At 37.8% G+C, this 21,969-nt stretch overlaps 4 protein-coding genes across 17 annotated transcripts in view; 3 read left to right on the forward strand and 1 right to left on the reverse strand.

Annotated features, from left to right (window-relative positions):
* LOC144089068 (thyroid hormone receptor alpha) overlaps positions 1–11,886 on the forward strand; it is a 68,207-nt gene extending 56,321 nt beyond the window's left edge. For 7 of the 13 annotated variants that reach the window (XM_077619911.1, XM_077619907.1, XM_077619908.1 and 4 more), the window contains one exon: positions 241–1,857. In XM_077619911.1, the coding sequence (XP_077476037.1) occupies positions 241–491 (251 nt within the window). In that variant the 3' untranslated portion in view covers positions 492–1,857. Of the gene's footprint in view, positions 1–240; positions 1,858–7,302; positions 7,346–9,295; positions 9,336–11,820 lie in introns of those variants that run through there. The other 6 variants (XR_013304998.1, XR_013304999.1, XR_013304995.1 and 3 more) reach the window with 6 other exon arrangements.
* Positions 11,606–13,368, reverse strand: LOC144089070 (dual specificity protein phosphatase 3-like). The gene is made up of 3 exons (XM_077619919.1): positions 13,247–13,368; positions 12,644–12,876; positions 11,606–12,016 (listed from the first exon to the last, which is right to left on the reverse strand). Exons 1-3 carry the CDS (start codon positions 13,366–13,368, stop codon positions 11,808–11,810), a joined length of 564 nt encoding a protein of 187 aa, XP_077476045.1. The 3' UTR covers positions 11,606–11,807.
* Positions 11,822–18,805, forward strand: LOC144089069 (mitochondrial glycine transporter B-like). Of its 2 annotated transcripts, none has more exons than XM_077619916.1 (8): positions 11,822–11,954; positions 15,189–15,252; positions 15,851–15,975; positions 16,096–16,180; positions 16,876–17,055; positions 17,121–17,289; positions 17,764–17,924; positions 18,225–18,805. In XM_077619916.1, exons 1-8 carry the CDS (start codon positions 11,935–11,937, stop codon positions 18,345–18,347), a joined length of 927 nt encoding a protein of 308 aa, XP_077476042.1. In that variant the 5' UTR covers positions 11,822–11,934; the 3' UTR covers positions 18,348–18,805. The 2 variants fall into 2 exon arrangements, with proteins under 2 accessions (XP_077476042.1, XP_077476044.1); XM_077619918.1 differs by lacking the exon at positions 11,822–11,954 and adding an exon at positions 14,087–14,535.
* A 700-nt stretch (positions 18,806–19,505) lies between these two features.
* On the forward strand, positions 19,506–21,832 carry rpsa (ribosomal protein SA). The gene is made up of 8 exons (XM_077619732.1): positions 19,506–19,576; positions 20,071–20,242; positions 20,322–20,440; positions 20,672–20,917; positions 21,093–21,221; positions 21,325–21,484; positions 21,561–21,608; positions 21,690–21,832. Exons 2-8 carry the CDS (start codon positions 20,110–20,112, stop codon positions 21,782–21,784), a joined length of 930 nt encoding a protein of 309 aa, XP_077475858.1. The 5' UTR covers positions 19,506–19,576; positions 20,071–20,109; the 3' UTR covers positions 21,785–21,832.
* Positions 21,833–21,969: the final 137 nt, after the last annotated feature.

Genomic DNA, 21,969 nt, shown 5'->3' on the forward strand with positions numbered 1-21,969 from the left:
AAATCACACAACTCGCCAACACTCAATCAATATAAAAGTTTAAAACTCAAATATTAACTATTAAGGTACTGATGTGTAGTGGTACACTCGGAGGACATTGGTGCAGGTAGCGTGGGAACAATTCCCACTCAGTGGCAGTTGATTGTGAGTATGTATGGTTCTCTGTCTTTTTTTTTCCACGACTGATTGGCGATCAGGATTGATGACTTATAATATACTAATATTTCATTTTTCCTCAAGATCGCTCAGGATTAACAAGTGTGGAGAAGATAGAGCAGTGCCAAGAGGCTTACCTGCTGGCTTTTGAGCACTACATCAACTACCGTAAGCACAGCATTCCTCACTTTTGGCCCAAGCTGTTGATGAAGGTAACGGACCTACGCATGATCGGAGCGTGCCACGCCAGTCGCTTCCTCCACATGAAGGTGGAGTGTCCCAACGAACTCTTTCCCCCACTCTTCTTGGAGGTCTTTGAAGACCAAGATGTGTGACTCCATATGACGATGGCACCCCATTACAGAAACACCATGACGCTGAAATAACTGGGTAAATGGGTGCACTTGGAAAGAAAACGAAAGAGAAAACAAATCTGCTTTGTTGGGAACATATGGGTTCGGACACCCACCACCTACCACCAGCACTTAATATCACAAAGAAAAAAAACCTTGCTTCTTTGTCGTGTCACTTTAAAAGGTACAGAGATTCAACCCATAGATATCACTTGTATGGAACAAGATGCGAAATGCACAACGTAAGGCAATCCGGATAGTCGTTATCGCTTCTCGGTCTTTTTCTGTCAGTGCATTTTGATTAACATAGCTTTCTAGTCAATGGAGCAGTTTAAAATTCCTCAATTTTTTTTATTAACGTCAGAGATACTGCCAAATAACTGCATATATTTAAAATTCAATTATTTTTATTTTTTATCAACACCCAAACTGAATCTTCGCCATTGCGTATTGTTTTCTATATATAAACTATGTAAAATCCATCTAGATTTCACCGAGTTACGAGCAATTTAGTGGAGAAAATCACTCACCTTACAGAAACAACCCACCTGAGAAAGCCACTGCTTGGCAAATAGTTACCAACGCCACAGACTTTTGACATCTTGTTCTATATATGTGATATCTATGAATTAAACTACACACTCAAGTAGAACTATATGCAGTAAAAGAAGAATCCCGCAGGTTAACGTCTCCTACGCAGACATCTTTCACTTCATGTGATGTGTTATTATTTCAGATCGTATTTTCCTCAGACAATCCCACTCCATTCACTTCTTTGCACCTTCTTTATCAGCAGTGGCGCTCGCTACAGTCCAGCTTGAACCCCATTGTGCCGCTGCTATGACAGTGTTCGCAAACCTACCTCCCTCACCTGGTGAGCTCTCGACACACACACACGTTCTCCAAAATATCACATCACCTACGATTTTACCTCATGGCTTGTAAAATGTAGTGTCTTATTTATAAGTGGTTTACTGAGAGAACACACAAGTCTTTATGCTTTGCTTGCTCCTTTTAGAATGGGTCTTTGTAAGACGTTAGAGTTCAGTAGAAAATTGATCATCGTTAAATGCTAACATGACATGCAGCTCACTCTTGCTGTAAGCTTTTATTTTTTTATGATGGTGGGCTATTAGCACAGGCTAAAGATTTATATTTGGGGGTCGTAATTAGTGGCGGCTGGTGGGAGATAAACAGTTAGACCAGACCATTCAGTGCATTACAGCAAGTGGTCCTCTCAGATACAACATATTGGGGAATGGCGGTGTTCCAAGTACATAACTACTTAGTAAACGTGACAAATATTTTTATTCATAGCGACAAATAAAAAGGATTATTTATGAAGATACTTCCCTGAATCTTATTTTGATGGAAGCCAATTGTAAGGGTTTAGGGGGAAAAGCAATCACGTTTTACACTGCAGATATTTAGATGGGGTTGATTTTGACAATGTGGTAAAAGTGCCAAAAAAATAAGTAGGCTGTGAAGAACTACAAAAAAAATTGGGATTAAGCCAGGTTTGAGAACATTTGTTTGAAAAGCCTTACTTTGACATACGTTAGATTCTGGTTTGCCTGATCTATTCTCTTGATTTTTTTTCTTTTGTGTGTATGTGCAAGTATTTTCGCAATTAAGATTTATAAAATACTCAGTCACTCAGTTTTTCACTATCCAACTATTTTTCCGTTGTAGAATTAATTCGATTAGTCTGCATTCGCCAGCCATCCCTGATTTTATTGAATAAGGTTATTAAATGAACATCACAAGTCCACTTAGCTGCCATTGGCAGCGCTAAACTTCCAATTAATTGGATTGGGAATGCTGTCAGCGAACAAACAAAAGTTATTTTGCTGCCACCCTCCCAGTTCAAATACGTAGATTGGATCTCTATTCCTGACAAGCTCATTTAAAGACTTTCGAATAAGATTTAGTCTTGAAGTTTTACCTCAGGTCATCCCCTCAAAAACAAAAGGACAGTTTGAAAGTATTTTTCAGGTAAACAGCCAGATTTTCCTCAGGAGTTGCAAATCAGAACCAAATAGGTACAACGAAACACTAATTTAATAGATTTCAAAAGTTACATATGAATGCCAAGAAATCTAACAAAAAGGAAGAAAAGAATATATGTTATGTATAAATATTTTTCTTTATAGGGTGACAAATATTACCTCTAAAATACTGATAAATAAGTATATATGTTTCCCTTAATATGCAAATACACCAAAATAGCAATAGGATGAAACTTTTTAGGCAGTCCCAGGAAATCATTGGCAACCCTGAAAACCATTAATTATGTGTAATTAAAGTAAAAGTAAATGCTCATCTTTCAGAGCCATTGACAACTACTAGAAAAAACTACAATTTGGAAGGAAAAAAAACCCAATAATGCCGGTCAGTGAGCTTAAATATACAAGAATTGACCCATGGAAGACCAAAGCATCCCCAAACATCCACCAAAATTGCATTTTCTAGTTGCATATGTAAAAACAACAAGATTGGTTTCATAAGAATAATAATTATAGTATTACATTCATCTAATATCATAGAGTTTATTTATCTACTTGTATCTACAACATATACCTCTTTCACTTCATCTTGCACACACTAAAGACATCTTTTCAACCATTATTTCCTTCTGTCCTCTCGCAGCCTCCCGCGTACTGATGTGACACGTTTAGTTGTCGGTTAGTGTTGCTACACAATGCCCCTTACCTTGTTGCTCCAACTTGTTTCTACTCACTGCTGAAACGGACCGTTCTACCTCACCACTCATCCCGCTACAGATTCCCTCTTATCTCCAACACAATAGCATGCACGTACAGTACAATTGAGCTCTGATGCCAATGTGTACAGAAGTTTTTTCTTTTTAAACAGGCCATGGATCAAGAGTTCACGGCCAAAGTGGCTTAGGTCGATACATGGGACCAAACTTTTTTTTATTTACAGTAGGAACAAATTTTTAAGAGTTATTATTATATTAATTTCACAGAGCATCTGTGTGTGATCCCATCTTAACTCATTGACGATGACACACATTCACTCATGCGACTGTTTTCATCCTTCTGCTGTCAATTTAAACGTGTTTTTCACTAAAATACGTCCAATCCATTCACTGCCAGATCTCCCATTTCTAATGGATTGAATGCCTATTGTTGTCAATTGCCGTTACAAAAGTTATTCTAAACAGACGTAATGACAATTGCCTACAACAGTTATATTTTATAACGACTTCCCAAGGAAGACATAAACATTTACCAAAATTTCCCCAAGACAATAAATTAAACTATTTGAAAATATGTAATGATTTCAGCAAGTTTAAAGTTTGTTAGTGGAGAAAATAACTTGCAACAAGAAGCCCAACAGATAATTCCACTGTTTTAAGATGTTACTAACTTATATATCATCTAGCTCTTTTTCTGGTGGTTGCAACGCATTTATTGTGAAGCACTTTTCTTGGGTAAAGCTCTTTAATTAATTGACACCCATTGATAACATAGAGATTCAATCTATTTGAACTGGGAGTGCAGACAGCGAATGAACATTGGTTTATTCAGAACAACAAAAAGAGCCACTTAATTGGATGTCTATCATCGTCAAAGGCGCTTAAAGAGTTAAGGGCCCTATTTTTTTTTACAAACTCGACCCTCTTTTTGACACCAGTTTGGAGAGTCCATTTTCTGCTATTTAGCATGGAAACTAAGGGCACCACCCGCCAGAAACATGTTGATGACACGTTGGAATTGAGCCTCTTTGACTTTGACTAAACATGGAGCACCTTGACCATCTGTTCGTGGGGTCACGACAGTAAAAATGAGACTCCAGCAGGAGCCGTTTTGGCCTGATTGGATCAAGTCAACAAACCACAGTGATGGAGCTAAAAAAAAAAAACCGAAAACAAAAAAAACATTCACTCTGCAGTTTGCCTTTGGATGCATTACAGTCAAGGGGAAGGAAACAACAGTCTGTGTCATGTGATTCCCACCAAGCCAATAAATAGCAGAGTTCCTGAACAGAACTGAACTCCAAACTGCTTGCGACTGCAGAAGCGGACACAAAGCAATTTATTATCAGGTTGAAAATAGCTTCCTGAGCTACTCCCTTATCCCTGCAATTTACGCACATACAACAACTATTACAACAATACTGTTAAAATAAGCTCCTTTTCTGCAATTAGCGTTTCATTTCTTTCTTCTACTCCACTAAAGCTTAAGTAGCTGCAATCCCTAATACATGCAAAAGTGCATTGCTGCCATACAAGAGTAAAAACAAAACATAAAATAAACAGTCCAGTATCACCTTTTTACATGATAGTGATCACATTTTTACATGACAATTATCAGGTTTTTACATGATACTTCATGTTTTTCCATGACATTTATCACGTTTTTGTGATAGTAATCACATTTTTACAAAATATCCAGTTTTTACAATTTATTACATTTTTACATGTCAGATATTGTGTTTTTACATGATAGTTATAGAATTTTTACACGACTTTTACATGTTAGGTATCACGTTTTTACATGATAGTACCATATAAAAATGTGACACTGGACTTTTTCCCCCCCTCTAAATACCTTCCTTTACTACATCCAATAATATCTCCTGATTGAAGGTGCTAGACGTGCAATCCATTTGAAGTGGGTGGGCTGGTCATTTGCTGCCAATTCAAATGGACTGAATGACTACAAATGACAAAACATACTGCAATTGGCTATCACTTTTTCTATTTTCATCAATGGATCGTACCAACGCATGCAAATAAATTCTATGTTGCTGAGCTATTAGTGATGAGCTCCTATTATCAGATAACAAACTTGTCCAAGCAGTCATGTAGCGCACCTTTATTCATCTTCATTCATTGCAACTTCACTTTTTGCCATTTTTTTTAAAACTCACGATCCTATTCCTGAGCAACATAGGCCACTTGTATGTTCCAGTTTCCAATTCGCCGTCATGGTTTGAACTGGAAACTAAAAATTCTTCACTGCGGGAAAAAAATGTTCTACTCCTTCTATGATAAACTATCACCAGCACCACAGAACGCACTGCCTTCAGCCATGATCACTTACACCAGCATAGCAGAGAGACAGGCGGACAGGACAGTCAGTGGTCATCTCTATCAATGATTGATATGACTGTAGGGCCATGTTCAAACAAGTGAAACCATGGAGATTTTACACCCTTTATAATTGAGGCTACAGTATTCCTACCTATAAAGCCATCTTCTCTTTTCATACCAAGCAGGGCCCAGTAGCTGGTGATATTTTATCACGACATCTAGCGGCACGAATGAAAACAGATAAAGGTACAGTTAAAATGAAAATAACTGCACATGGCCTTGTATTCTGTGAACTGTTTTAATTTCTGCAGATTCCTGAAGGGTCTCTGCAATCTTAAGAAGTGGCTAAAATGATAGTTATTAAAGTAAATAAAGTAGCTTGTAAATGATTCTCACATCTTTCTGTGGGCACCAGCATTGTTACGTGAAGTCTTGTCTTAAAGCTGGAAATCTGCTTTAGTAGTTGTTTTATTGACTTGCGGTATGCCTTTGAACATGGCTTTAGTAGTATATGAGACAACTGCACTTATTTTAGCTGTTGTCTTGCAGCAAAGTTTTCTTTTGCAAAAGTAATTCGTACTTTGCAATAAAATTGCAGAATGAAACAGTCTTTTGCCAACCACTGACCACTGCTGTTTCCCTTTGTCTGTCAGTTTGTATACGTGTTATTTTATACCTCTTGTTTACAATAAAATCAAACTGTGAAGTTGTTGCTAATAGGCTATAGACGTACACTTTTAAAGCCTCAACTCTCATGTGTCTGTTTCCAAACTGCTTCTGCTTAACCATACTTATCCAGGGAAAAACATCATTTAGTAACATCTTCTCTGTCCTTGGCACATTTGTCTGTCTCCAAAATCCTGATCCGCCACATCTCGATGTAAGCCTGTTCCGATACTCGCACCAACTAATGGACACGTAATCTAAATCATTCAAGCACTGTTTGGTGGGGAAAGATTACAATCTGGAATATGTCCACATGTGGAATGTAAAATAATTGTAATTTTACCATTACATAACACAGTGTGGAGTGATGCTGAATTTCCATAATTCTGCACCAATGTCCTACTTCTATTGCTCAGCTGGATGAGTTTTATTAAGGTTCGAGAAGGTCAGGATGGAGTCTGTCCCAGATTTTTTATTTTTATCGTGTGGAATGAGGACTATAAACCCAAGCAATGGCTTGTTCTTGGTGGGTTTTTTTTTCTTCTCCTTTGACTTCATTTTACATCTGATTATGGTATCAGGAGAATGTGGGTCTATTATTGTCCGTTGTTGGTTCTGTTGTTGTGTTTACACTTAAAGAAGTGCTTATTTTAACTTCGTTAACAAACAGCTTTTTATGGGTGTGGTCTTTTTTTACATTGGATGACACTAAGACAACTTAGTAATAAGTGTTCCTTCATCTATATGGATAATTTATAATTGCCTGTAGTTTGTTCTGTCAGAAAATTCATCCCTCGTGAAGTACCTGACTTTATAGGAAATGTGTTAACGTTGTTTATGAGTTTTCTTCTTTCTTACAATGAACCAGCATTTTTTATATATATATATATATATATATATATATATATATATATATATATATATATTACAAGCATAACGCATGTGGATTGTTAAAGATCTTGTCAAGTTGCACTTTCACAAAAAAACTAAATGTATTAGCAATGAACAGCAATCAGCAGTACAGTATGTATTTTTGTGATATTGTGATATTTGATTACATTTCAGAGTAACTATCAAGACTTTTGAACATCTGCTTTACCATATTAAGGTACGTCAACTTTGGTATGTTAAAATTTCAACTATAAAATGGATGGTTGGATGTATTCTTGTAATATTACAGTTTAGATTGCTTTCAATTTGCTTTTTAATGTGGCTCAAGTTCTCCAAAATACAAGTTGTTGCATATGATTGCTCCAAACTTTTTCAATTTGACAACTTTTGTTTTATACTTGATTACTAATACATCGATCCATGCATTTATGTTGTATCCATTTGCAATACAATTCAGATGTTAGTTTTCTGTATACTATTTAATACATTTGGAATCCATAACAGCTTAGTTCAATATTGATGAGAGAGTATGATACTATGGCGCTTTTGACTGCATGACATTTATCCGAGCTTTAATTTAGATCCACCCTGTGTAAAGAAAAAGAAGCTGTATCTTAATGTTGTAATGAAAATATTGCTGTTTATGGACTTGAAAAATAAGCCTTGTACAATTGAAAAGTAGTCTCAAAACTGATTAACCATTTGGTAAGCATTTTCAGTTTTATGTCTGGAAGCTATTTGACAGAACAATACCGTTCGTGCTCAAATTCTAGACATGGAATTAAAATGGATTAAAAAAATGTTTTTAAAGACACACAGAGATGTGAGTCATGTAGCATCTGTTAAAGATTGTAAAATACACTATTGTGTCAATGTTTGTGGCTCTAAAACTGACTGCACTCCCTCTGTTATGTCTATAAGCGTAAGCATGACATATGAAGCCATTCTTTGACTATTTAACATCAAATGGCAGATTTTATTTTCTTCCCCTCCTTCGAGTCAACCAAGAGAGGACTGCTCCATTACACGGGTAGAAGTGCAGACTATAATAACGTGGCCAAATCAAACATCTTGTATAGAAATATGAAAATGTTAAGAGATTCTCCGCTCTTTCGACATGGAAAAGATATTAGCAATGACCTTTGTCTATTTCCAATCTGAGGCCAATCAATTGTGCCTTGAAAGCGACATGACGGACACAAAAGTCCAAGATTGCTGTTATTGCCATGGTGATGTCCTCTCTTGTTTTTGTTTCGTCCTTTTCACTGTGACTGCATTCTGCCCTGACTCGTGAGAGTTTATGTGAGGCTCTGTGGTTATTTCCTAATGGCCAAGCACTCGCTGCTTTTTGGCACAGCGCGAAGTTGAATGTAAACGCTGCGAGAGAAAGTCTAAAAAGGCCCGGGAGTGAGTGTTTGATAGTGTATTTCATAAACTAGCGTTCTTTGTGGGTTTATTATGGGCACAATTCTTTTTTTATTTTTTATTTTCAGTGACAAATCAGTGTGGCACAATCAAAGAATGGCTTCTAAAAGCTATTTGTGTTTGTGGCTCTGTGATCTATATTTTCAGCATTATAAAAAGCATTTGATATCAATATGCACATTTGTTTTGTTTTCCTTTCGTACATCGTGCAACAGAATTGTTGTAGAAACGGGTTGAAGATGCACTGGGAGGGGCAGCGTGCGTCCCAGTTCATATGGATAGGGTGTCTAGGAATATATCAGACTAAATAAAGGAGCAAAACATGTTTAGCAGCTTTAAATCTGTTGACATCAATTGCAAAAAGAACGGAATGTACACCACAAAGTCAGGCGTGTCAAGGCAGGGTATAATGAGGCTCCCCTCCTTTGCAGTTGTAGTCATCTTTACGCACGTCATGGTGTACATTTACACATCTTGTACGCATTATCAGAATGAATGACAAGTACATAACTTGTTGTTTTTCCAGTTTTGCCATACAAGTTTTAGTTATATTCAAGCTTGTCGCCCACTCACTAAGCCTTCTTTTCATTTTCTTTACTCAATCAGAGCAAATAATCATAATTAATTGATTGTAGAGTAATCATATTTTATTGGGTAGCAATATTTGTTCCATACTATTTTTTATATGTTTGCACAACTTTGGTCACTCTAACCAAAGAAACTAAATTCTCTATTTTTCAAGGAAATGCTGAAGTTTTATCCACTTTCAAGTGATGGACCAAGTAAGTATACACTGAACAGAGCATTGTGTTTTAGTACTTTTAGTTCGCATTATTTGTCCAAAAAAAATCATAATTTAGAACAATCATTTCAGGATTGTTGTGGGGGTAATGATGTAAGAGTGGGCAGCTTTAGTCTACCAATCCAGTATTCCACTAACACCCCCTCCCCCTATTTGCGCCTCCTTTGGAAAACAAGCAAAAACACTGAAGGGCATAGCTGCTTCACTGCAGAATTGCTGTCACGGAATATGGCTTCTTATTATTACTTTTGCTTTGTTCTCCTTGAAAACTGAATTTGGTTAAATACCCTGACTGTCATCACTAATAATCCAGCTTCAGGGTTGCCAGATAGGAAGGGCAATCTTCAGCTCAGTCACACTTTAAAACCCACCCAGTTAAATGAAAAACTGCCTTGATCCAGCCTAGAATTATAATATTTTACTTAAGTAGAAGAAACCAGGAAGTCACAAGGAAACTTTTCCCCCTGGACTGAAATAAGAGTGTCAACTGAGTGAATTCTATTTTCATTCCAATTGTATCATAGCAAAAACTGGTGTCACTGAAGAACAATTGCAGTCTCTGCTATGTGTCAAAGTCACTACATGCATTGCTCTCTTACTTCTGGACAAGCGCATGAAAACATGTCTTCCCCTCCCTCCCTTATGAATCCATTCACGCTTCCCTTGTTATGTAAGTGTGTTAACCTGGTCGCCTCATAGACGTGTCCTTGAATCAACTCCATGCATGAGAGCAGGATACAAAGAGAGCCATAATAAAACGGGCAGACCATGCACTATTAAGAAACAAAAGAAGGAGACATCGTAAACAGAACGGAACGGAAAGAAAACATTATAGAATGACGAACACAATCACTCGACTCCAAATCCCAATCTGTGGAATTTACAACATACAGTAAAGTACACTCACACACCCTCATCCACAGCCCTGCAGGGATTTCTTTTCAAAACCTGTGCTACCTGCCTTCCAAAATTAACTTGAAAAACAACACCCACAAGGAGTGTGTGTGCGTGAATGCATGCCTGTTTATAATCCCACTGCGTAGGCAATCCAGTATAAATCAGGAACATTGGCAAAGACATTGTCATAAAAATAAAGCCCCCCTGAGATAAATATTGACATCACGGTGAATAGCAAACAGTGGCTTGGTTACAGCCAAGAAACACATCTGATCAGTTTTAGGCTCTTAGCCAATAGGGTGGATATAATAATTGTAATGGATTTGATACATATACAAACACAACAGTGAGTAATCCTTGGATATAATCCTCGCCCTCGGTTGTGATCACCACGGGAGATTAATCAACATGCAACACCGCTTAGTCCAAATTTTGTTGATTACTGGAAACTTCAAAAATGTTGACTTTTTCAATGCCAATGCATTGATGGGAATAGGCATTCAATTGTGTGGCTCTTTGCATAGTTTGAATTGAAATTTGTTTGTTAGTAGTCGATGTCCAATTTCTTAATCACTTGACCTCCCTGCTGAAGTTGCTGCCCCCACGACTCGACCTCAGATAAGCATGCAAAGGGGGGGTGGATAGTCAGAAGGGGAAAAACAACACAAAATATTGTCTGATTTTTGGAATTTGGAAATTTTACATAAATCATATTGTAAAAATATGAAGTCCATACACATGATTGGCGGACCTCACAAAATGTTGCAACCGGCCAGTTCTGACCCTGCTGGTCTAAATTTTCTATTTATGCAAATGTAAGAATGATTGTTGCAGCCTATTTCTAAAAGTCTGCCTACAGTGACTCTAACTCACATATGATATTTATTTAAAAAAATATTTTTTAAAATTGCATGGATACAAACAATAGTACTGACGCAATTATGGCAGGGTTTCCCTTTTTTCAATCAATCATAGTTGTAATACTGTTCATATATTTGACCCAACTACAAATCTTGTTCACAATTCCATAGGAACATGTCGTTCTTCCTATTCTATTTATACTCACCCATGTCTAATGTGTTAGAAAGTAGGTCATTCCTGCCCTCTACAGGATAAATTGTTTATTCAACTGCAAATAGAAGATTATAATTTTTAGTCATATTATTGTACATGTTCAAGATATGTTTTCCACTTACTCTTTAACAAGAAATCACAGTTTTCTTTAGTTTACGAATACAATAACTATATCTTTTAAAAAGTAACTGAACCAAAAAGTTGTTTATATCCCGCCTCATAAATAATTATTGTCATACATGAGATTTTATAAATAAAAAAACAGGCTAACACCAAGGCTCGTCGGCATTAATGAACAAAAGCATTCATTCATATTTATGAGAAGCATCTAAATTAAATGTTAATGAAAACGGCATGTGCAAAGTGGGGTACAAAATTCAAACTTTTCTTTTCTCGCTTCGATAGTAGTTATGTTTTGTGAGCAAGTCAAATATGCACATTGAAATTAACTCATGGGAACTGAGAGAGCTTTTTTTCTGCTTCATTTGTTGCAGTACATTCTCTCAACGGCCAGCCTGTGGTTTAGTCGGCAGAGCTGGTAAAGAAAGCCATCATTAGGCCCAATCTCTCTTCTTTCTCTCACTGTAGCCAACGCGCCGTGGACATCCATGTCTTTGCGAAGCATCAGGTAAGCGATGACTAAAGTGGGAGAGCGGCTGTAGCCCTCTCTGCAATGAACGTATACTTTGCCTATTGACAAACAACATGAACACATCAGGTCATCCTTTACATTCTTGTTCTAAACTGCCAGTGTAAAACTGATGGTTCTTGGACAATTTAACATCATTTTAAGAGGGTTCTGAATGTACATATTAATATTTCTGCAGCTGGAAAAATCAGAGAATATTTACAGTATTTTTTTCATTTAAAACTAACTTTTTTTTAAAAAAGATTTCAAAAAAAAACAATACAGAGAATAATTATTTTATTTTATTAAATCCCCAAATTATTTTTATTATTATTTTTTGCATCCTACTTTTCGGTTTCTTAGCTTTTTGGGGAATTCTGGCCTCCATTACCGTGATAAACGAGGGGTCGCTTTATGTATGTACATATACACATATACTAAATAGGAATAATAATCTAAAAAAGCATCAACTACATGTTTACACATGTGAGTATCACATTTTTGGGTCATTTAGGCCACACCTGTATATAGGAAATGTTAATACTATAATGTATTCTAGTCTACTGTCCCGAAGTGGAAAATAAAACAATCCCAATTTTAATGATTTCAAGGACTGCAGGTGCAGAAAGCTCTAAAAACCCTAAGAAAATTTTTGGAAAAAAAATCTGCAAGTCCGTACCATGTCTCACCTTTTCCATTTTTGTGTGTCAGAGCTTTCTCGATAAAGTCGGCTGTCTCTTCGAAGTAAACGCTTATGTCGAAATGATCCGTGTCACTTGCCGCCACGCCATGATAGGTGATCCCCGTGCCTGCATAGAACTCTGGGTTGGTGTTAACGTGCATGAAGGAGTTTCCTTCAGCTGCATTGAGGATGTGGGTGATTCCCAAATTCTTCAGGTGCATCAGGTTTGTGGCCACAAACCTGCTATTAAAGGAGTTAACAGTAATGCTTTAGGGGGGCCTTATTGAAATACAACGATTTTTGGAGCGTTAGTGTGAGCCCTTACCAGGATTTATTTCTGCTTTCATTCATGTTAAATAGACAACACATCAACAGAAAGTGACCAATAAATTCCCCTAAGTTAAAAGCAATTGTGTTTATGAACCAATGTGACTCAAGAACAAAATACAAGGAAAGATAAAAATAAAGCAAGCGTCGTAGGCACAAAGCAATCTGTCGTAAACCGAGAACACCCAGGCCTGTTCCTTACTTGGTCAAAACTCCAAACCAGATTGTTGACAATGCGTGATCTACTTTGCAAAACAACACATTATAGGACGCAATAACTCACGCATCGCCAACGTAGATGCGTGGATAAACCTCGTGGGCGTGTTTAGTGGGCCAGCTGTATAAGCCGCTATCGTCCGTCAGCAAGTCATTGAGCTGCTGGAGAGTCACTTCGAAAGCTGACATTTCCAGAGGAGTCTGGTTTAGAATCGATACATCCGTGAACGAACCGAATCTTTTGAATGACTCTTTAACATGACTCTTTAACATGACCATTTTGTATTTTCTCATCTTATTTGATGAGTTACAGATATTCATCAGGAGACAAACTACACAAAACATCTAAATTGTCCTTTTCATACTACAAATTAATAAAAGTACAATCATGGACGTTATAATATCTAACAACGATTGCAAAATTACAGAGCCCCCTCTGAATCAGGGTCGAACAAAAGAATCATAGGTCATCTGTAGCCACAATTAACTACTCTGTGGGTTTAGATTAGTTTAGAATGATTTACTGAACTGTAACTACAATTTATTAATCCCTACCCACAGATCAATAAACTATAGTTACAGATTACAGAACAGTGGGCAGTGATAGCCTATGATTTTTGTGGGGCTCCAAATGTAAGACACGTACAAAAATAGTGTTAGTATTTGTAAACTGATTACTATTTGTATACATAAAAAAAATCTATATCTTTTGAAATTTTGTTGAGGATTTAAAAAATAATATGAAGAAAATACCCCAAGAGTACTCATACTGCCTTTGCAGTCTTGCGACATCCCATTCAAAAGTCTCTTCCTAAATCTTGATATCGGCAACTGTTGTCTGATCTAATTTAATCATTAAATGATCTTTACTCATGTTAATTCCTTTTACGGTCAAGAAAATTGAGGAGCTGTAGGAGCTTTTGCATGGAACTTTCATAGCATACTTTGTTTTTTATTTTGTATTGGGTGCTGTATGAATAACAAAACCTCAAAATAGTTTTACACACACACGTACATACTTAATACAAAGGGTAACATCTACAAAGGAAGAACTGTATAACAAATCAAAAGGAGCCAAAGGAGCCATTTCATTTGAACGGCTCTTTCAGTAAGTGGATCCTAAAATCTGGCTCCCTCCAAAGAGCTATGAATCCCATTTTACTGCCTGTGTCGGTGGGCGCGGTTTACTCATGACATCAAGTCGCGCCCCCAAAAAGCTCTGGCTACTAAGTAACACAGAACACTTTCACTTTTTACAGTGGGAATTCACATTTGAGTTCCGTTATTACTATCAGGGAAACAATTTACTTTTAAAAGACTAATTAAACCCTAACACATAAAAGACAGCTGGACACGGTATGTAATGTTATAGCATTTTTATGAAGAAACAACATTTGTTTAATATGTATAAAAGCCTTCTGGATATTGATTATGAAATTATGATTATGTGGTCCTCTGTATGTACTTTTACCTATCTACTTAATTGTAAATATTTTTCATGAATATTTGTTGATTGATAGTTTCTAACTTTCTATTTTGGTTGTTTTTAAATGCGTTTGTATACGTAATGTCTGGAAAAGTGAGTTAGGTGGGCTATTTGAAGGAGAAATGCATTTCTCCATAGGAATAAATTAAATATTGCATTTTGCATTTTTTTGTAATCTCTCAAACTGTAAATACAGGATATTCATTATTACATCACAATTGTTACTTTGACCTCTGTTGTCGAGTAAGATTCAATGGTACTGACATTGCGCATTTACAAATAATAATACAGTTCTACTTGACATTCCTTCAACAAACAAAAACAATCTTTATTGGGGGCATGTTGTGCGTTGCAATTCTCCGCATATATAAAATGTATTTTTTTTATGCCCACGCCAAATCCTAATGAATGTCATTTGGTTTGTTAATGAATAGCTGCATGTCAAGTCACCTGGTAACAATCTGGTGATTTGTTTGTAATTTTGTGTGTACTTCTGTAACATATCAGTGTTTCTTTTTGCTAGGAAGAAGAGCATTTATCGAGTGAGAAACCCATTCAAGTTGAGATCAACAATGGAAATTTCACTGGTATGTTTGAATTTAAATTATTGTTCTTTATTTAACTCTTGCTGTAATTGGCGACTGTGGACATCCAAACCATGTTGACTGGGAGGGGCAAATTAACTTTGTACCAATGTTAGTAAAGTTAACTGTAAATATTCAATTTATTTCATTTAAATTTGTTTTTGTTTTTAAACGTTTTTTAAAATGAAACCAAATGAACCATAAACATTAGATCATTAAATAAAAAAACAAAAATAGAACACAGCAACTAGTATTTTACTTTAAATGTTTTATTTATACTTTTTATATTTCATATTTTGATTTCCAAAAAAGAAACTGACAAAACACAGTAAACTTTTTCCCCCACTTATTTCAATTATCACTGTCAATGGTGCTTTACCATAATGATTCAATGCCAACCCTCCCAGTTCAAATGGAGTGCACGTCTATACTTGTGACATACTCAATGAAAGTCACAGCAGTCGGATGAAAAGAGCCACATGTTTGGACGTCTAATTGTGAATGCCACTGAAAAAGCTCAACATTATTTTCTCCATACTTTGTGCAACCTCCTTTCACGTGACGGTCATTGACGCTATGTGACATTGTCTATTTCTTCAAGGCCCACCCTGCCCTCAAAGCCTTCATGTGCGGCGCTTTGAGTGGAACGTGCTCAACGCTGCTTTTCCAACCACTCGACCTGATCAAGACACGCCTGCAGACGTTGCAAAGTAGCGTTCAGCCTGGGTGAGGGACAACACTTGCTCAGCAACTCATTTTTAAATCACCCAATACAGTCCATGGCCCTATAAAGGGTTACAAGAGAAGAGAACACCTTTATCAACAACATGTTTATTTATTTTTCAGTTCTGTCCACGTAGGGATGATGAGAGTGCTCCTGAATGTGGTGCGGACAGAGAAGCTGACGGGATTGTGGAAAGGAGTTTCACCGGTTAGAATGGCAATACACACATCCCGGGTGGAAAGTAACGGATTACTTTTCTTCTCTTAGCTGTTTACTAAGTAGGATTAATTATTCAGGCTCTACGTTGAACAAAATATATAATTATGGTTAGTTTTGCACTTATTTTGCTGCATCTCTGACAGTTACGAAAAAACAGCTATTTGAGAATCAGTTGAAAGTTGTGTAATTTAAAGCTATTTCGAATTACATGCTTCACTATAGGTTAGGTTAGAAATTTATTTCATCACGTATTCGGGAAATTTATTGGTTGCAGTAGCAAGACAGACACAAGACACACAAGACATTGTAGACCTAGGTAAAAAAACTGGAGCCACACACAGGAAGTCCTCAGGGTGGATATATATATAACTACAACTATTATGTTAAATTTATCGAATGGCACTGACACACAATGGCCGATTGGTGAAACAAATACTATCACAAACATCATTTACAACACAATGAGAGCAGTGCCATCCTTTGATTACATTTAAAATGAGCTACTTTTACTTTGAGTAGATTTTTATACCAGTACTTGGGTAAAACTTCATCAATCTAACAGTACTTTTACTTGAGTAGACTTTTTGCTTGCTTTTTCCATCCCTGCTAACAACACAGACCAGTACGTATGTGAATTCTTTAAAAACGAATCACTCAACTTGATTATTTTTATGATCACACAGTCGTTCATGAGGACCATCCCCGGTGTGGGGCTCTACTTCAGCACTTACCATTCTTTAAAGCAGCATTTCTTCCAAGAAAAGCATCCTGGGGCTTTGGGGGCGGTGATGCTTGGAGGCGGCGCCAGGACCGTTGCTGGGGTCCTCATGCTGCCTGTGACGGTCATCAAGACTCGATATGAAGTGAGAAAGCACAGAAACAATCACTTTTCCGGGATTTATTTTCAGTGTTTGTGCTTTTGGTTCAGTGTGGCAGGTTCCGCTATGAGAGCGTCACCGGGGCTCTGCGCAGTGTGTGTCAGACTGAAGGCCCCGCGGCGTTGTACTCTGGCATGATGGCCACTCTGCTCCGAGACGTTCCATTTTCTGGCATATATGTAATGTTTTACAGCCAGATGAAGAGCAACTTGCCAACCGGTACGTTCAGCGATACGGGACATTTGGTTTCAGACGGGAAAGAATATTTTGGAGTTATTTTGAATTAAACTAGAAAATGTTTGAGGGTCACTTCCTGGTTAACTCATTGACTGCCATTCTATGGCGAGCACAAATTTGCCAGGGGCGGTACCAGGGGTATTCAGGCAATATTAATTGACAACTAATCAATAATTAAAAGAATCGAGCAACTATTTCATAGTCAATGAATCATTTAGACATTGTTGACCTTAATTTAATACAAATTATCTATTCTACTTTTGATCAGAGCGTCTTTTTACATTTATTTCTTTGTTAGCAGTGTTAAACGGTTAAAATAGCAAAACAGGCACCGATTACGGTATGTTTTTTTTAAGTGTCCAGCGTCTGATCTCACTTCAGAAATTTTCCAGTTTTGTTTTCTGACATGCAAGACACACAAATTTTGCTTACTTTAATGCATATGTTCAATTTAAGAGATCCACATGTCTGCCTTCGCTCCACTGGCTAACTTCGGCTGCGGGATGGTGGCAGGGGTGTCGGCGTCACTCGTCACCCAGCCAGCCGATGTCGTCAAAACACTCGTCCAAGTGAACCCTCCGTTGAGGACAATCGATGCGGTCAGATACATCTATTTGGTAAGTATGTCACTCGTTGAAAACGTTGTTATATGAGTCAAAAATTCAAGTCTGTACAATTTTTGACAGCAGCAATAAACACAATGTAAAAAGATTATACCAGGAGCCTTACTTTAGTTCTACCTGACAATACATCTACTTTAAACTTTAAGGTTTCTCTGTATTTTGTTCTTATTGTCTCCTTAACTGATTGAATGCCATTGATGGGGATAGATGTCCAATCCAGAGTTGTGATAAACTTACAGCAGTCGTCAAAAACACGACTATATATATAACACTTTCCCTTATTGAATCTTCAAGGAACATGGACTTAAGGGTTTCTTACGTGGGGCTGTGCCACGCTCTCTTCGGAGGACTTTGGTGGCCGCCATGGCATGGACCGTCTACGAGCAGATGATGGCGTATATCGGACTGAAATCGTGAAAGGGAAAACCGAGGTGAAATCAAGACGCAAGGTCAAGTGTCACAAAGTAATGATGATGATGATGAGAAGTAAGTATATTCTTGTTATTAAGCTGAAGACAATTTGCCATCAATGATGGAATTGCAATGGGGTGATAGGTCAACCCTTTAAAATGTGTTCTTAAGAAGTTATGGCATAAGTCAGTCAAACATATATAGTACTAAACTTCCAGTGTATAGTAGTAGTAGTATATATTTGTCATATTTTATTAAATATGCAGTGACTATGTCAGTTTTCTTCAAAAGGCTTTGACGTACAGCTTTTAACTATTGGCTGCTTTTACCATTAACAGTTAACAGTTCCTAGCCCTTTCACACAGTAAATGTCTTTAAATGATATGTGCTTGTATATGTTGTAAAAAGCTGAGCAGGTATTTATATTTTATAATGCAATAAAAAAATATCTTTCATGTCAACAATGTTGTGTACTTCTTATCCTGCTCTTAAACTCTGTCAATAATTTAACAGAAGGAGTCTACGGAACACCGAGACCTAGAACTGCACTGTCCAGATATGGTAGTTATGTCATAAGGCATGTTGAATTATGGACTGAAGATCCCTGTGATATTCAGTTTTAACTTCAGCCTACTGCTCAAATGGGAATAAGTAAAATATACACACCAAAGCTTCAATAAGGAGTAGTAGTACACCTGATTAAATAAAAATTTAAAAAATAGACAAACATGATCTTTGTTTGCACTAGTTCAAATGTGAATTAAAAGAATGATACATTTTTTTCTGTTTTCCTGCCTATGATTAATTGTATTCTTGTTAGGAAGCACCTCTAAATATGTCCACCACAATTATATTTCAGGGCTCATCGAAGGGACACTGAACATTCTACGGTCGCGTTGGCTGGAACTCTTTATCTTTGACAAATAAACACGCTTGCCACACAATTCAGACTTTGGCTTAGAAGTCAGCGTCTCAGCATTGTCTTAATATGGTCTTTCCATCTGTATTCTCTTAATATGGGATGACATTCCGATTGCCCCCCTGTCCTCACCGTGTTCTACTATAGTGGTATTAATACTGCTCCCTTTTGACAAAGTAGCAGAAGTACAGAAAGCCCGGATGTTATCCTTCGACCAATCACAAGCTCAGAAACAAAGTATAAATATTACGTCACTTCCTTTAGGCGGCCTCTTTTGCCATCGTGTTCTTGTCCTTCCATACGGCGTTGTTTCGTGGTGAGTGCATAAACTGTATTTTTAGACTAATAAACCATCAAATGTAGTCAAGGAACTAAAATAAAGCCCCACCGATCGTTCAAACGCCCATAGTGATGTATCAATTTAGATCTGTTGCTTTTGCGTCGTCTTTAATTGCCGTGAGTATTTAGGCTAACACTTGAAGCTAACTAGCTTGTGACACGCGCTCTCTACACGCTTCTGCTGCACTCTACTTTAGTGTACTTTTGACAGGGTTAAGGGATATTACGTGGGGTTCAATTAGATTAGGTTTGTGTAAATAGTTGCATAGAATGGTGTTCTAAAACTATTTAAATACATGATAAATATATAAAGGATTAGGGAGTGAACCACCAAATGGATACACTGGCCATATAGCTGCCATTGACTACACATGACGTCCAATCCGTTTTGACTAAAGGGACAGGTCAAATTGCCTTGGACGCCTAGTGCTGTCAAAATTCAATGCCTTAATGCGTCCTGTATTTTCACAGCTTTCCCACTAAACTCGTTACTCGGGGAAAGCGGTCACGATGTCCGGAAGTCTAGATGCCCTCCAAATGAAGGAGGAAGATGTGCTCAAGTTCCTGGCTGCAGGAACCCATTTGGGTGGTACCAATTTGGACTTCCAAATGGAGCAGTATGTCTACAAGAGAAAAAGTGATGGTGAGTGAAGATGCATATCTGTGTAGAACTTCTCCATCTGGCTTGGAATGCACATTAAACCCATCTCTTTTTGTACAAGGTGTGTACATTATTAACCTAAGAAAAACCTGGGAGAAGCTGCTGCTGGCTGCAAGGGCCATTGTTGCCATCGAAAACCCAGCTGACATTTGTGTCATCTCCTCCAGGAACACCGGACAGGTGAATTTCAGTGGTGTGCCAGAAAAAAAGTGCACACTATTAAAGCCTGGCATTGTTGTCAATTCAATGTTCAGGTGTCGGAAGTGTGCAATAGTAATCATGGAACAGGTTATCATTTAAACCCATTGAGGACAAATGTCCCATCGATGGGCTTGACTAGTGACCTGAGCCACATTTGTAATTAAGTGAAATAAAGATATGTTAATTAACATATTTTTCCCCCATTTACAGCGCGCTGTGTTGAAGTTTGCCTCCGCCACGGGGTCCACCACCTTCCACGGCCGGTTCACCCCGGGTACATTCACCAATCAGATCCAGGCTGCTTTCAGAGAGCCCCGCCTCCTGATTGTGACGGATCCTCGCGCTGATCACCAGCCGCTGACTGAGGCATCCTATGTGAACATCCCATCCATTGCTCTGTGCAACACTGACTCCCCACTGAGATATGTGGACATTTCCATCCCCTGTAACAACAAGGTGAGGAGGCATGCTTTGGTAATACGCCATTTCTTTTAGAGAACTTTGTTGTACAGAACAAACATCCCCACATACTCACAACACTGAGTTGAGTGGTAATTTACTGACCTCCAAAGCAAAGCACCCCACCTAATTTCTCCATAAATTGTGTTTTCTAATAACCTGTCTGTTTCAGGGTCACCACTCTGTCGGCCTCATGTGGTGGATGTTGGCCCGGGAGGTTCTCCGGATGAGAGGTACCATTTCTAGAGAGCACCCCTGGGAAGTTATGCCTGATCTGTACTTCTACAGAGATCCTGAAGAGGTCAATATTACTCTTGTTTTCCATTGGTGGCAATTTGAAAATATGCATATATTTTTTTCAGCACCAAATTTTTGTACTCATGAGTTTTTTTTTTCAAATGCAGATTGAAAAGGAGGAGCAGGCCGCTGCCGAAAAGGCAGTTGGAAAGGAGGAATTCCAGGGTGAATGGACTGCCCCTACTGCTGAGTTTGCCCAGCCCGAGGTTGCTGACTGGTCAGAGGGTGTTGCTGTGCCATCTGTGCCCATTCAGCAGTATGCAGCAGGTAGAAAATTGCTTCAGGGAAACCGTAGTCAAAATATCTATTTGGGTGTTGAGTATTTTTCTTTTCTTTTGTTCAGCTGGTGCTGGTGCTCCAGCTCCCGCTAAGCCGGCTGAAGGCTTCACGGGTGAGTAGTGTTGATTGGAATTGCATTGTAAATGGTTAAAATGTTTTTAGTTTAATTTTTTTATTAAAAATGTGCTTGCAGAGGATTGGAGCAATCAGCCCGCTACTGAGGACTGGTCCACCGCTCCCACTGCCCAGGCCTCAGACTGGGGTGGTGCTACTGCTGATTGGTCCTAAAAGAGGAAAAAGAAATTACCCTGCAAGGAATTAAAGTGTTATACACCATTTTTCTGTTTTGTCACTCTTCCTTAATCACGAGGTGTAGGAAAATGTTACTAATGAATGGGAAGCATATATGCTTGTAATTTGGCTCAGTTAAGAATTGATGACTTGTTAAATGCTCAAATGTGTCGTTCTGCCAC

This window comes from Stigmatopora argus, chromosome 14, assembly GCF_051989625.1.
Source record: "Stigmatopora argus isolate UIUO_Sarg chromosome 14, RoL_Sarg_1.0, whole genome shotgun sequence".
In the NCBI taxonomy this organism is placed as follows: Eukaryota; Metazoa; Chordata; class Actinopteri; order Syngnathiformes; family Syngnathidae; genus Stigmatopora; species Stigmatopora argus.